This window comes from Arabidopsis lyrata, assembly GCF_000004255.2.
Source record: "Arabidopsis lyrata subsp. lyrata unplaced genomic scaffold ARALYscaffold_8, whole genome shotgun sequence".
NCBI classification, from domain to species: Eukaryota; Viridiplantae; Streptophyta; class Magnoliopsida; order Brassicales; family Brassicaceae; genus Arabidopsis; species Arabidopsis lyrata.
In genome coordinates, this window is record NW_003302548.1 from 1293036 (window position 1) to 1309924 (window position 16889).

A 16889-nucleotide genomic window follows, 5' to 3' on the forward strand; every position below is an offset into this window, starting at 1 on the left:
AATAACATTGTTGTTACATGTGTGAAAAATATATGACAAATTAAGTGGACTGCAAGCACTAAATTCCCATCAATTTGCATTTTTAATTGTTTTTAATCATGGATGAGAAAAAAAGACTATAGTTAAAAACATCTTTCTGAAACCCATGATCTGTTAAATGTAACTATCTCACGCTACCGTTAATTTTAGGTTGAACACCATGGTACCTAGCGACTATCGCTACTTCATAAGAGAGATTGGGAACATGTTGATGTTTATTGCAGCTTCTCTAGAATCATTAAAAAAGAGTCGCAACGACATAATGAAAGAGATAAAGATGAGAGAATAAGGAGAGGTGAAGGCTATTTTTTTTGTCACCAGCCACTGTCGCAGCGATATTGCCCCGAGCATACCCATCATCTATCGTATTTTAACAGCCTATAAATTCATGGAAAGGAATATTATTATTAATGTATACTCAGAAGTTGAAAATTTACATAAAATTTTGACATTCTATGACGAAATTACAAATGATATGACAATATAATAGTTTAAAAATACAACATAAAAAATGTTAGATACGTATAAAAGTAAGAGAAATGCTCTATTGAAAACTATCTCTAAACAAAAAAAAAATTCTTAAACAAACAGAAAATCCCAAAAAAATATTCATGTCTATTTTTATGTAGGCATATGTTAAATTCATAGACAGAAGAAGACTCTTGAGAGAAAAGTAGAGAACCCAGGAAATGAGAGAGAGAGACAATGCACGTGTAAATTGACGACATGGATTTTGTTTATGATAGAGAGAAAGAGAGAAGTTCATTCTTAACTAAGTTCTTAACATTGAGAAGCAAGTTTTTTTTGAGTAATTGGCCTTTAAGTCATTAGACATACTAACGAGTTCAAGACACGACACTCTCTCCTATATGACTTATATGCAAGAATCGAGATACAAAAGTGTTGACTTAAAATGAATTTACAACTTTTTTTTTCTTTTTACTTTTCATATGAAAACTCTTGAAACAAATGAGTAGTTAGTTACACCTATGTAGTTCAAATTGTGTCAATCCAGTATTTAACCATGAGTCTATCATTATGTGGCTAGAGTACTAGATCAAGAGAGTACATAAAACAAAGAATTGTTTGTTTAAAATCAAATTATAAAAGTTTCAAACTATATAAATAACATAATTTCATACTATTGTATCATTATATCATATATTGTTGTTGTATGTATTCATAATAGTGAAAAAGATTAGGATCTTAGCTATATAAATAAACAGATTTATACGTAAAAAAAGTATAATTAATATTTGGAGTCAAAAATGAATCTAACCATAAAAATTGTAATTACATAAGATGGATCTAACTTTATTAACTACATAATAAAAGACTAAATGAACATAAAATAGCAACAATAATGGTTAATAACACAAATTTTTAACAATTTTTAAAATAACAATCCACGATACGTGTGGGTATTCACATAGTTAAAGTAATAGCTTACTATGGGATATAATCATATATTAGGATTTGCATAACACGTGAGTGTAAAAATTAATGTCGAGGATAATATATATATATATATATTAAAAAATCTGCTTATGTTTTGTTTTTTTTTGACTTGATCTTTTTTGTAAATATATTTTCAAAATTAGGACTACTAAAACATGAGCAAAAATACGATTAAATAACAGAATAGAAAAATATTTAGCTAACAACACAAAGAAAAATAAGTATACATTTTGGTGAAAATAAACTCGAGAACTTTTTCCTTTTGTTTTAAACTTAGTTTTTGCTTATTTTAATATGTAATATATCTATTTTTCTTATCTAATATATATAAAAAAATTTGCTTATGTTTTGCTTATTTTTACTTGATTTTTATTGTCAATATATTTTCTTTGTTTTTTTTATTACAATAGTTGTAATTAAAAATAAGCTACTAATGAATCTTTTCATTTTTAAATTTTTTTTTTGTCGAGGCAATAATGATGCGACATTAGGATGGTCACAACAACTTTCGACATTATGCAAGTTTTTTCAAGTAATTGGCATTTGAGTTGTTAGACATAATAAGGAATTCAAGACACCATATTTTCTCTGATATGACTTATATGCATGAGCAGAGATGTAAAAGTGTTGACTTCAATGAATCTCCAATTTTTTTTTATTTTTTTCTTTTCTTTTCATATAAAAATTCTCGAAGAAAATGAATAGTTAATTATACATATGTTATTCAAGTTATGTAAATCTAGTATTTAATCATGAGTCTATCATGATGTGGTTGGAGTGCTAGATCAAAAGAGTACATGCAAAAAAAAAATTTGTTTGTTTAGAATAAGGTTAGGCAAGTTTCAAACTACGTAAGTAAACATAATTACATATTATTGTATCAATATATCTTATATTGTTATTGTTGTATGCTGAAAACAGATTAGGATATTAGCAATATAAATAATCATATTTATACATAAAAAAAGTATAAATGATTTCAAATCAAAGATGAATATAACCTTAAAACTTGTAATTACATTAGAGGGATCTAACTTTCGTAAGAACTTCTCTTTATTAAACTACGTACATAATAAAACAAAAATAATAAATATAATATAGGAACTAGAACGGTCAACATAATATTTTTTAACAATTTTTAAAATAACAACCACGCTACACCTAGTTAAAGTAATAGCTAATTACTGAACGTCATCATATATTAGGATCCACATAACACGTGAGTATAAATATTGACGTCGAAACAGTGTAAAATTTTGATACCAAACAATAAAAGTGTAAAATTTATGCCATATCAAAAGAATTCACCGATGTCTCTATCTTTATTCTTTAAAATTTTATATAAAAGATTTTTATATTTAAGTTAGAAGTCTCAATGACATCAATATACATTTACTTTTCCTTAAAAAAAAAAAAATACATATTTTGCATCAAATATGGGTATATGAGTTACAAAATAACAATCCAAACTTGGATGTTCCCATACGCTTTGAGCACGCGCGTAATCCATTTGCGACTCTTCCCACTGCGCATATTTGACCCAACCTTAATTTTTTCATCTCGGGGAAAAGGATATTTTCGTATCCATACAATCCGCAAAATGTGTTTTCTGATCTATACAAACATATAGACTTAATTCATACCCAAACTACAAAAAAAAATTTAGTTTCATACTCAAACTTTACATCTAGAGCATAATTTGGAATCGTAATTAACGAATATTTGTCAACCGTTACGGTTTTTGAGTAAGCTGACACGTGTATGATGATGTGACTTAAAACGACGTCGTTTTGTTTGTTGGAATTAAAGATTTATAAAATTTGGGTTTCGAACCCACAACATTAAACTCGTTTACGCAGCTCATTACCATCTGATCCCGCAATAGGCTTTTTAAATAACTGAAACATCGTGGGTTTTAAACCCGATTTTTGAATATATTTTTGGGAAAATTGGAAATAAAGGATAAATATTTAAGTATTTGTCCATATATGAATTCTATGAACAAATATCAACTGATCCTAAACTACCCCTTGCATAAGATTGAACCAATTGTTTCAAAAACAATTAAGAAAAATTTGTATTAAAATGATGAAGAAGACATGAGGATATATAAAATGTCAAAAATATGTCGTTTTGTTGATGTTTTAGATGGATAAAATTTTATCTATAAAGTTTAGAATACGTCTTCTGAAATTAGAATGTATATTCTATACATTCTACATGTTCTACAAAATTTAGATTATGTATTCTACAAACTCTGCATGTTCGGTTACGGCTTTATGATCAGGGGTTCAAGTCATGGTTTTAGGGATTTTACCTTTTTTTTTTATTTTTAAAACAAAACGACGTTATTTTGTATTATCGTACACGTGACATCCTATTCAGCTTTCTGTCAACGGAACATTAACGATGTTTGACGATTTGTAGGTTTAGACCGGATTTGTTTTGTTCGTGTATGAAATTTAAATTTAACATGAGTTTATATAGTTAAAGGCACACAACAAAGTTTTATGTATGAATACGATAAAGCAACTAAGTTTAGGAGAGAATTGGCCGTTTTCCCGCATCTTTCCCAGTCATATAACCAAAGTTACAATCTCGTTCGTCGGAGGCCATGAGATCGCGTTTTGGTTTTTTCTTTCTTTTTAGGGTTTCTAGATTTTGGAAATGAGAGAGTAAGACAAAGGGATTCAACGAACATAGCGTTTACATACACGCACAAAATAGAATTGGTTATTAATGGGCCACAATAAGTTACGCTTATGATATCTCAATCTTGGCCCATTTTAAATCTACTTGTGCAAAAGAAAAATATTTCAGAAATTCTAAAAAAACCCAAAGACCCAACACTAGAACAATGACCTTACGCAGGCGAGCAAAAAACCGAGGAAACTAGAGCAGTGCGTGAGAGGATGGATAAACATCAACTAATTGAATATTTTTTCAAGTCCTTTTTTGATGTTGTTGTTGTCAACAACATTTTTCCAAGCCATTTGAACTACTCTAAACAAAGAAGTTAAGTTCTTCCTAAATTTGGTTCATGGCTACAATTTATATTTTAGAACAAAGGAAGTACTATTTTATCATAACCATCTTTCAGCAATTGTTTCTTCTTTAAAAGATCTAGAAGGTTTTGATAACTAACATATTTTCTAATGACATAATATTAGATAAGATATATATTTTTAAAAAATAATAGAAGTGCACAAGTAAACATAAATTTGGTACATTGGGAACAAACTTTAATGAAGCTATATCTTAATTCCATTCTTTATTTTTCAAAGTCTTGAAAATGAAAAGATCCTTTAAATTGTTCAAAAATTTAAAGATAACAAATGAGAAATTTATATAATAAATAACTAAATAAATCGCAGAAATCTTTTATTATATTAATATTCATCCATAGCACCATAACACCATAACACTCAATCTTCAATATCTTCTAAATCTGCAAAACCAAACACAAAAATTTTGAGCAATTCCTACAAGAAAAACAAAAATCTTATGACCATTTAACTTTATATCAAAAAGATAAAAAAAAAAAACTCACAAGATAATAGATTGCCCCGTTTTGGAGAGGTTGATAAGTAACACCAAATTCATCTGTATGAATAGGTTGCCCAAACGAGTTGATCAAAACAGCATCGTTTCCAAAAGCTGCTTTAACGTTGAATAATCCGGGCACTACCTCAAAAGGCATGTCGTTAATAAACACCGTCATTCGCACCGGAGAAACACTATTCTCAACATCTTCATCACCGGATAATATTATATCTCGTTCTTCTTGTGACCAATGGAACATGTTTTGATAATTAATGTTAGTCAAAATAATGAAATAATACTAATTTATCCCAAGAAAATAAACAGTCAAATCTAAAGACCAAAACGTCTTTTCCCCAAAACACGTATGCATGCGTTACTCGTTCCAAAATATAGGATAGTTGAATAATTTATTTGCCATATTATATGATTATGACCTATCTAATATTATATATATGACCAATATATATATATACAAACTAATATATGAATAATGAACGTACATTTCTATGTATATGTGACATGTGATAACACATGCATACGTATGGTAAGAACTATATGATATATACTAAATTTGGTACACTAATTATATATAAATGCATTATTTATAATATTTATTTTTTTGTATGTTGAGCAAATGAAGGAAATAAAACTATTTCGAAAAGAAAAATATGAACAATATTTACTATTTCGAAATGATTAATTCACCTTGAGATTGATTGATGGCTAATGGAACAGTCAAAGGAGCAGTCAAAGGAGAAAAACAATTTCCACCGCCATTTCCATCTCCTCCGTATAGATTGATCGCCGGAATTTTATCAAAACTGTCATCAGTCTCCAAATTAACGCCGTTATTAACGGTAGAGAAAGCCATCCCTTCTTCCGTTACCACCGGTACAACAAAATCACTAAAACCAAACCCTGATTGAGCTGCGCTCGGATCATTATGAACCGGGAATAGAAAACTGGCCGGTTCGGTTACCACCAATTCATTGTTTTGAACCGGAAATAATCCGGTTTCTTGGTTAACAAAACCAAAACAATGATCAGCATCATTATTAGGAATAACCATCTTGTCCTTCTTTGACATTTTAGGGTTTTTGTGATGAACACGAAGCTTGTGTTTTGCTCGAGATTTCCGGTTTTGAAACCAGTAAAACACATTAGCATCACCGATTTGACCGTACTCTTGAAGCCGGATCCGGATTCTTTGAATCTCCTCTCTAGGTGGGTTAACAGTACCGGAATTGAAGATTGATTCGAGTATCCGAATCTGCTCCGGTTTAGGGTTCCATCTCGGTTTAGGATCTGGTACCCGATCTGATTCATAGAGCGGTTTATATCATCATGCATGCATGTCTTAACATATGTACATAAAATCGTTCATATAGCTTATTTCTACAATCAAGTAAAACTAAAAATATACTTTTTTCTAATAAAATTAACAGAAGAAAATGAAGGAGATAATGTAAATTTTGTGGTACCTGAAGAAAAGGAAGATGATAGGTTGCAATTAGAGTAGTGCATGTAAGATGGAGTATCGATTTCATGTTGATGATGATGATTATTGTTGCAAGGTTTGGATTTGAACATGCTTGGCCAATTTTTGTTTGAGGACATGATGATGAATTGATGATGATGATGATGATAATGATCGAGAGAGATTACTTAGGGTTGATAGGATGATGATTGAGAGAGATTACTTAGGGTTGATAGGGTAATGAGAGAAGAGCAAATCTACTCTCACGTTATATATTAGCCTCTTTACCTACCCTTTGGTTTTTCGTTTTACTACATTTAATAACTAATAGAAATTATAAAACGTAAAATTAGAGCGAAAGAAAAAAAAAAGCAAGGGAAATTGCATACTGTGTGCATTTCTCAAGAGACACAAATTTTTTTACTTTATCAATTAAACTTTGTTTTTGTTTTTTTTTTTTTTTGTGTACGTTCATTACACTTGTTTTGTGTCTATGTAATTCGGATTAATTGAATTCGTACTCTTAAACTAATTATCAGGAAATGCATATGAAGTGATGAAATTTTAACCAATTATAAAGTGTTTTTTTTTTAAATACCATACGATTTATATATCTACTTTTAAATGAATTTTCATACAATTCTTTCTCTCATTTTCATAATATCGGTTGTACAAATTAAGTAATTAAGATGGGGATTTGGATTGACTCGAGGGGTCATATTTACTCATTAAATATTTAGTCAATAATAAGAGAAATCTTTAACAGAAATTAATTAAATGAAACTGAAGTAATGGATTGCTTTTAGTTATGCTTTATCAATATAATTAGATGGAAAATTCTCAAATAATTAACCATGTTAATTTGAAACCGTTTTCTTTAAGTATGTGAATATGTGGAAAATAGACAGAAAAAGAACAATGTAACTGGTGCAAAAGTGGTGACTTGTCCCCATTACAAATACGGCACACTTTCAGTCTCATCATCTAAATTGACTATGAGGAAAAATACAAATCTTCACAAACTACGAAGACTTTGAATTAAAGTGATTTTTCTGCCGTTTCTAGATTTACTTTTGATTTTCAGCTACAATCTCCCCTCTTCTCTCTTTTTTTTTTCACATAACTTTGATAATATCATAAATATTTTATCTGTTTTTTATTTATAAAAAAACAGTAACCATAAATTCCGTTACACAAAATTTCAAAACAACCCTAAACATGAAAAATACGACGTATATAGAGCATGAAACCCACATCAAAGAATCCGTTACACACATTTTTTTCCTCTTTTTTTTTTCCCTCAAACTTACAGCTTTGTTTATTTATTAGTGTATTATTTAAGAATCCGTTCATACAGCTTTGTTTATTTATTAGTATATTATTTAAATGTTCACAAGTTTTTATATTTCACACAAAGGATTTCTATTGGTTAGTAGATTTTGTTATACAATATTTGTATTTCACCAAGCATCATTCTTATTTGATAAAATTTTGTTACAAAGACAATTTTTAGAGCTCTACACAAAAACGAGCACTTACAAAAACATTGGAGCGAAAATTTAAAATTAGTAAACATACATTTGATTTCATGAGTTCGAATACAGAAAAGAGGTAATGACATTAATGTTTTGGCGTAACTGAATTTCCCTCAGAGAATTTGAACCAAAGATAAAAGAAAAACAGTTCAACTAGATCGACAAATCTAAACAAAATCATTTGTTATTCGATCAAAATTATAAAAATTCGTGTAGTGATTTACCACTAGATTTAACTACGATTTCAGCTCAAAGTAGAAGAGTAAGCTTTGTAAAAAAAAAAATTTCTTTGTCAAAGTAAGCTTTGTAAATTTGAAACGATTTCTAAACACTAATTAAAATCTTCATGTTAGATTTAGAAATCAGTGAGTTTTAGTTACGAGCTAAATACATAGTTTTACAAATGAATTAAGACTTCTATGAACCTTGTGTCTCTAGGATAGATCTTGGTCGGCTTGAAAACATTGGGTTCAGCAAAATCGATTTAAAAAAAAACGTTAAAAAAAAACAAAACTTTTGTCACATAATAACTAGTATATGTTTACATAATATATGCAAAATATTCGTTTAATGTTAACTAAATAAAGTTGGGGTTGATTACAATATCACTAATCACTTTAAATGAATATATAAAGAGTTTCACAGGTATAGCTTGGTTAAAAATGTTTTCAGTTATCCGATGTCAGTCTCTATTTAATACTCCCTCCGTTTCGTTTTAGTTTTCGTTTAAGGTTTTTTCACACAGATTAAGAAAACATTAAATTTTCTGTTTTACCCTTTATTAATATATTTTATAAAAAAATTTATTGGCCACAACATTAAAACAATAGGAATAATACTGGAATTTTTACCAAATATTTGTATTGAAAACCTAAAACGACAACTAAAACGAAACAAAATTTAAGTCCTAAAACGATAACTAAAACGAAACGGAGGGAGTATCACGTTATTGTACATATATGATGTATTGTGCCTCCATGTATATATTCATTAATAGACAAGTGTTAGTTTACCCGTACGTTTATAGTAAAAATAACAATTAGGATGAATCATTCATTTTTCGATTACAATAAAATAATTAATGAATGAACAATCGTACATATAACTACAAGATTTACTATGTAATAACAATCAACTCCACATATATGTATATATTTCTTTCCAAGTATATACATGCATATCTTTCTTCACAAGGATGACACATTACATTTAGCTTTTGAAACAAAACCAAACATATACAGTGAATGATTAAACAAAAATGAATGTAAAATGGTTCATATTTATATATGCAATGAGTAGTAGTAGAGTAATTACATAGGGAGACAAATATATTTTTTCTTTTTGACTTATGCTTTCTGATTTTGTCACTTTTACCATTGCCACACGCCTCATCTTTTCCCGCCAATCCACGCCGCTTTAATGATGATCAGATTGGACACTTTTTGTTTTCTTGATACTACTAACTAATCCATCATACCATCGCAGTCTTTGAATAACTTTTACGACTACAACAAAAATGTTAACGACTAAATATATAATTAATTACGGATTTTGCCCTTTTTCATAGTGATATTTGTAGATTTTGCCATTTTTTGAATAGTTTGTGGATTTTACCTTTTTGCAAGCTCTAAAAATATGATTTAATATGCGTTTCACTCGTTATGTTTGGGTTTAGTCGGTTACATTTGTTCTTAGGGTTTAGTATTTGGTATAAAGTATGTATTTTTGCAAAAAAAAATCACAAAATACGTACATTTTTAAGTGTTTAAAAAGGGCAAAATCCGTAAACTATTCAAAAAATCGCATTTTCGTAAGTTTTTCCCCAAAAATGGTATTTTAAACAATAATCCCACTAGATATATCCTATATATATTTCTGATTTTCTGTATTATGGATAAACTAGTGATTATTTTTTCTTAACGTGGTATCTCAGCCCCAGCATGACATAAATTAGAGTTTTAGGGAGATAAAAATTGATTGATCTTTTCTTATGTGAAACTCTTTTTGAGCTTTTATTTTGATTTTTTTACAAGTAATTTGCACTTTTAATAGTAATTTGCACTTTATTGTCCTAAGTTAAAGCTCTAATTATTGTGTAGAACCTTGACTTGTGTTCATTCCAAAAAACTAAAAAGATTTGGTTTTCGTCCGGGTCCAAACTACAATCACATTCAACCTTTTTTGTTCGAGTTTCTTTTGGTAATTATACAACTCCGATCTTCGATTAACAACTATTCGCAACCTCACAAATACTCACTCGTGTGTATACGAACTTCGAATCAGCTCAAAAACAATGAAAGAAATTGCGGAAAACGAAAGAACACACGTTTGTTACCCAGTTCGACAAGATCGGTGTGATCAGGTCTACGTATGGGGCCGAATCAGTTCGGCAATCCACTATCTCAAAGAGATGAAACAAGATCCAAGCTTGAGCTCACAACATTGGAGTGTCAGCTTTCTGTTACAAAGAAGAGAATAAAAAACAATATAGAGAAGGAGAGAAGAATGGGGTATTTATAACAAACCCAAATACTTGATAACCCTCTCTCGCGAAAAAAGACTTCCAATTGCTCCTTCAATCTCGGTTTACCAACTCCATCAAACCGGCCATCAATTCTTCTTAACAAGACAATTAAACCAATTGCAAAGTTGAATCAGAATCAATATCCACAACAGTAATCTAAAAAACCATTTGACCATCAAGTTAGTATAGTGTTCGTCGGAGGTTTTCTAATAAGCGGTTTTACTCTTGATATGAAATTCTCCATTCCTAGTACTTTTACTAAGGCATCTTTTCTTATTTTGAAAATTTTTCATTTCTAGTACTTTTCTAAGTAAACTATAATCCCATGAAAAAGGATAATATTTCGATCACACATGGATTAGGATAAACTCATTGCCATTATCAGACCTACCTCTTCTTTACATGTCCCAATCAAAACCGGTTATTATTGATGTACCAAACCAACATTCTTGATACATCTTCTGCTTTTGCCATTTTCATTTTTTATAAACTGTTACAAAGTGTTTGTAATTGTTATTTGCAACGACTCTGAATTCGGCTATGTAATGGTGCTAATGATATATTGTAGTTTTTAAATATTTTTTGGCAACAAATGTGTGTGGCATTTAGTATTTAATTTTTGAGAGTGAAAATTGTACAAGAGAATTCATATGGAACTTTTGTCTATTATTATAGACTATAATAATATTATAGTCATTGGATTGGATTATAGTCAAAATCATATCGGATTGGATTATAGTCAAAATCATATCGTAATAAGCTGTATAATCTAATCCAATCATATCGGCTATGTAATGTGGCATATATATATATTATAGTCATTGGATTGAAGCTGTGAAAGAATTAGAAAGAAAAGATTTTTAAATAGTCTCGTAATAATGTATTATTTCAATTAAACCATTTTCAAAAAAAAAAATTGTATTATTTCAAATTAGGCAGAATCATATCTGTTGTGAATTTGGTTTTGTAAGTTGTGTGTTTAATTAGAAAACGAAATTCAAACAAGATTTTCAGATTTTTGTGTATCTCTCTAGAACGATCGACCTAGAAGATCGTCGATGAAGCAAAAGACGGAAGAGGAGGAACTCGAAACACCGCAAATCGTGAAGGAATTGAATTGAAGCCTAACATGTTCGTAATTTGAAATTTAAACAAGGTTGTGCCTGATTTTTGTGCTTCTCTCGAAGGAACTCAAGGAGGAGGAACTCGAAACGCATAAGATTGGGGCAAATCATGAAGGATTTCATCTTCGTAAGTGTTATTTAGGGTTGCGATTCTTAATTGGTTCTATTTCAGAGAGATTGTTACTCCTTATATCTTTGGGACTATTTCTTTGTTAAAATCTTTTGGTTGATCACTGCTACAATCGTTTCTTTGTTTGATTCATGTCAAGGTTTGATGATTGACTCAAGGAGGAGCAACTCGAAACGCTTGTGGTGAAGAATTTAAAACCTAATATGTTCGTAAGTTACATACATGTGAATAATTTCTTCATTTTCTTATTGCAGGTTGTTGTTACATGTGAATGGATGATAATTTTGCAGATGAATAGAATTACTGCCAAAGGGAGCGATATTTGATAAGGTTCTCGATGTTTGCTTGATGTACTCTCTGAATTTGGCTCATCTTTTGTTTTTCGAGTAACATTAATATGTGTCTTAGGGGCTACATCGAGTCTTCTTTGTTCTTTATATGAGTCCGTTTTGTCACTTCACTTGAGCAAATGTCTTTTGTACCTTGATTACAGTACTTGTGTAAATAGTGTGGTGAGGATTTTTTTCCTGAAAATATAATTCCCATAAACATTCTACTTCCATCTGATTTATTAATACTAAGTTATCTGATCAAATCTGGTTATGCTATCTGTATGTTTATTATTCTTTTACTTGGGATAATTAATGACCTTATATTGGTCTGTTTAATAGAGCATAACCTAAGAAGTATTGACTGAGCCGTTGTACGAGGATTATGGGCTTGATTTCATGGATTTTATATAGAAGAATTCTCATTCTCATTCATGGAACTAAGCCCTCTTTCACCCTAGATGTGGAATTCAGTTATTATGATACACAAGTTCTTTCTCTGTCTTTCATATCATGAATTATACAATGAGGTATACGAAAAGGTTCATCAACAATATTTCCATTCAAATAATAATAAGAAGTAGAGTGTAGACATGGACTAATTCTCTTTCTTGGAGACATCGACTAATTCTCTTTCTTTCAGGTTTATTAAGAGAATGTGCAATCCAATTCTTTCACCAAAGTCTCTCAACTATAAAAGTAATAATAAAATAAAAAATAATAATATTTAATTATGTGAGTTTTTCAAAAAAGTTGAGAGAATCTCTCATAGGAGAGACTTTGAGAGACTTTCTCCATTTTTTTGAAAGACTCACATAATTAAATATTATTATTTCTTATTTTATTATTACTTTTATAGATGAGAGACTTTGGTGAGAAACTGGCATTGCATATACTCTTATGCTCTGTTTTCTGCTGGAATTTACAAACGCTTAAGGACTAGACTGACTTTGAATTTGAACTTGGAGAAACAAGAATCGCTTTCAAGCTCATAAAAGACAAGTAATACAGTCACCATCACAAAAAAAGATTAGAAAAGTTACGAGATATTGAACAACAACGAGATTAGATGTATTTTTACTTCCTATATAAAGGAAGCATTTCTCGATTTTTATGTCTCACAATCTGCTCTTAGGTCTACAAAACATTTCTCTTCTCCTATCACTGCAATGGCTTATCTAGTTATCTTCCCACCGGCACTCGTGTTCCTACCGGTACTCGTCTTCCCACCGGCTCTCTCCCTCTCATTGGCTCTGTCCCTTCCTCCGGCTTGCTCCCATTTCCGGCTGCTGTTTCCTTGCCGCCATTTTGTTCATGTTTTATTTAAAAAAATAAATCGAAAAAAGGAAATATTTGATGAAGTTTTCCTTTCCTTTGATCTAGTTAGTTGAATCATACCGTTTACACTTTACTTATTGCTGTTTTTTGTTTGTTTTTTGGATCTTCTAAAAAAATTGTGATGATTATTAGCTACTAGCGATATAAGACAAATTTGTGCATGGTCTTTCTTTTTCTATAACTGATTTATATTCACAAATATCTTATTTACAAACTTGCGTTTTTAATGAGAAAATTATAATTCGTCAATTCTTAATCTATCATTATCACCTAAATATATTTCGATATTAATTATATATATTACCAAAAAAATTCAAGATATCCGCTAACGTATGTCATGCATTTAACCTAATATTTAGTTTGTTAACCTCTACCAACGAAAAAAGGTGAGTTAGATTAAAACAAAGAAAGCCGCCGTGTATATTCACAAAGATTTGATTGTACAATTGTTTATAAAATAACTATAGCAATAAAAATAAAATAAAATTAATTTACCTTCTCCTATTTGAATTAGGCATATTATTTTTACTTTTCCTATATAATAGAATTAGGAGCACTTCACCTAACCATTGAGATGAATCTTTATGATGTTTTGATGATAAATTATCTCTTATTAGTTCAATTCATGTCTCATTTCGTGACTCTAAGCTAACTCTTCTTCTGCAATCTTCATTGAGTGGGCATGGGCATGTATCGGTACGACTCTTCAGTATTTGGTGAATACTTCCCATTTCACTATAGTGGTTTTCCAACGGTTGGTATGTCTTGAGTAGCATGTTGATGTTAATTTAAAATTAAATCACAATGAGCACAAGCTAATTCAGATTTTATTACCTTTTAACTTTTAGCTCATATGTACAGTTACTCCTGCGTTAAGCAGTAGTAGCTACTAGCTAGTAAACTCATAATACATTGCAGTTGCCAGCAGGACAAAGAGAATAGAAACTAATGCAGTAAGGTGATTTCTTAGGCTTTTTGGTACTGAGTTCTATCTGGAAGATAACCTAAATCTCGGCTATAATATACTTTGTTTCATATCTTGTAGTTTGATATTTAACAATTATATGTATGGTGGAAAATTTTTGATGACTAAGAAAAGTCCACTATTTCAAGTACAACATAAAACAAAACAAAAAAAAATATCGAAATACATGTATATGTAAATGTTTTTTTTATTTATTTAAATTTGTTCAAATATTAGAGGAAAAAGCATAATCTTGATCTCTTAGTCTTCAATGGTTTTATCTTATTCTTTGCCTTAGGTGGCCTCAAAGCTACCCTTATCGCTGTATCAAACACTGCCTTCACATTCTATAAAATTTTGAAAATAATAATAAATCAGTTTACTAAATTTTATTGTATTATTTGAATCTATGTATATTAAGTAATTAAATTTACATGTATAAAATTTAAATACCTGTTGGGTTTTGGAGCTGCACTCTAAGTACCTTACGGCTCCAATCATCTTCCTTAATTCTTCTCCCTGTTACTCAAATTCATTCACACTTTCAAATCACAGTTTATGATTATTTTCTTATATAGATTAAACTATTAAGAATATTTACTTTAAAAAAAAAAAGATTATCAAATTAAGTTATTTATTAATGGTACCTGAGCAGTTGTTATAGATACTGATCCAGGATGATCCTTCAAGAACTGCTTATCATCCCTCAAATCTGAATTCATTTTGTGTAACATTATTTTTCCAAAAACAAAGATACTATAAATAAAAATCATTTATCAAAAACAAAAGATATTATTAAACAAAATAAATCAATGTTTAAATGATAGAGCCTAAATGGGCCATTACTCCAAACCTTATTGATAAGACCATAACGAATTTTTGACTAAATGTTGATTAAAATTCTTTAAGAACCAATAAAAGAATACTTTTTGTACCTAATTTTGTACCGACGAGCACAATGGGGATGCTAGGCGCATAATGTTTCAGCTCCGGAAGCCACTATTAATCGACAGATTAATTAATCAATCTCGGCAGTAACTATTCTACAAATGCTTTTACCGTAATCAAAAATAGAAAAAGAAGAATAGATTTTAAAGCTACCTTTTTGTGAATATTCTCGTAACTGGCCTTGCTAATAAGGGAAAATGCTAATAAAAACACATCTGCTCCTCTGTAACTCAAAGGCCTAAGTCTATTATAATCTTCCTGCCCTGATAATTCCACATTAATTATAATTATAACTTAAATTATCAATAATCAGTTTTAGTATAATCAAGTAATCATACGTACCGGCAGTATCCCACAGACCGAGGTTCACGGTACTCCCGTCGACCACCACATTTGCGCTGAAATTGTCGAAAACTGTTGGAACATAATCCTGTAAATTAGATAGTTAAATCATTTATAGATCAAAAAAACATATTTAGAACTATGTTTCTTAAGTAAACAGATAGCAAAATACAGCAGCTTGGGTTTGAATTCAGATTTAGTTTAGGTCCAGTAGTATCAAATGAGAAATATTCGTTTTTACGTTTACAATTCTCAAAAAAAATATAAGATTAAACACTAAGATATAGAAATATAAACCAAAAGACGAAACTAAGCTCGTATTACTAAACTAGGCTTTGTTGAAACGAATCTTCAAGAGACTAAAAACTCTTAAAACATCAATTTTGATAAAGATTTTATAAAAATTAAAAGAATTGTTAAGAAATTAACAGTTACCGTAGGAAAAGTATTGCTGGTATATGAAATTAGCATACAAGTCTTTCCTACTGCTCCATCTCCGACAGTCACACACTTAATGAATCTTGCTGTGCTCATTTTCTTTGCTTCTGTTTCAATTTCTCCTGTTTTTTTTTTTTTTTTTTAATGAATTTGTGTATGTGCTTGGCTTTTATGTTCAGAAGAGAAGAGAAGTGGTGGAGGGTTCTTAAGAAGGTTTTTGTGATGATTATTATTGTTTATTGGTGAGGAGGATGATTCTGATTACAACTATTATTGTTAGTTATTATTTTCTTATTGGTCTATGATGAAATTTGAAGCAAACATATCAAATTATCCGAATTAATACCGAATTAAGGAACTTATATATCCTCATATCGAATAAACCAAGTAACCCGAACAACCTCTCACTGAATCAATTGAATTATTTTTTTTCTTAAAATAAAAATATTAAATTCATATATTGAAAGTAGTTAATTGTTATTTTAAAAATTTATTCACTTATTTGTATTTCTCGCCAAATTTGATCTGGTTGCTCACCTTTTGCCTTTCGTATTGGTCAAATATTTTTAATATAATTAAATTAATGAGTTAAAATGATTAGGAATTGAGTATTTCTTTTACTTCAAGTGCAAGATCATGTGGTCACCGAAAGTGATGTAGTCGTTTGGTGTTGGTTGTGAGTGGATTTTTAAGTGTTGGA

At 29.8% G+C, this 16889-nt stretch overlaps 2 protein-coding genes and 1 long non-coding RNA gene across 4 annotated transcripts; 1 reads left to right on the forward strand and 2 right to left on the reverse strand.

The window, feature by feature from the left end:
• Window positions 1-4726: 4726 nt before the first annotated feature.
• On the reverse strand, window positions 4727-6816 carry LOC9299513 (WUSCHEL-related homeobox 8). Of its 2 annotated transcripts, none has more exons than XM_021014446.1 (4): window positions 6522-6816; window positions 5746-6357; window positions 5048-5277; window positions 4727-4945 (listed from the first exon to the last, which is right to left on the reverse strand). In XM_021014446.1, the coding sequence occupies exons 1-4, from the start codon at window positions 6655-6657 to the stop codon at window positions 4940-4942; spliced, it is 984 nt and encodes a 327-aa protein (XP_020870105.1). In that variant the 5' UTR covers window positions 6658-6816; the 3' UTR covers window positions 4727-4939. The 2 variants fall into 2 exon arrangements, with proteins under 2 accessions (XP_020870105.1, XP_002865213.1); XM_002865167.2 differs by having other exon boundaries at window positions 5048-5280.
• A 4891-nt stretch (window positions 6817-11707) lies between these two features.
• LOC110227778 lies at window positions 11708-12290 on the forward strand. Its single transcript, XR_002331456.1, has 3 exons — window positions 11708-11827; window positions 11970-12012; window positions 12085-12290. It is a non-coding gene; the product is annotated as an uncharacterized LOC110227778 (long non-coding RNA).
• A 2274-nt stretch (window positions 12291-14564) lies between these two features.
• LOC9299514 (rac-like GTP-binding protein ARAC2) lies at window positions 14565-16511 on the reverse strand. The gene is made up of 7 exons (XM_002865168.2): window positions 16187-16511; window positions 15752-15839; window positions 15563-15672; window positions 15397-15460; window positions 15109-15173; window positions 14915-14980; window positions 14565-14808 (listed from the first exon to the last, which is right to left on the reverse strand). The coding sequence occupies exons 1-7, from the start codon at window positions 16283-16285 to the stop codon at window positions 14695-14697; spliced, it is 606 nt and encodes a 201-aa protein (XP_002865214.1). The 5' UTR covers window positions 16286-16511; the 3' UTR covers window positions 14565-14694.
• Window positions 16512-16889: the final 378 nt, after the last annotated feature.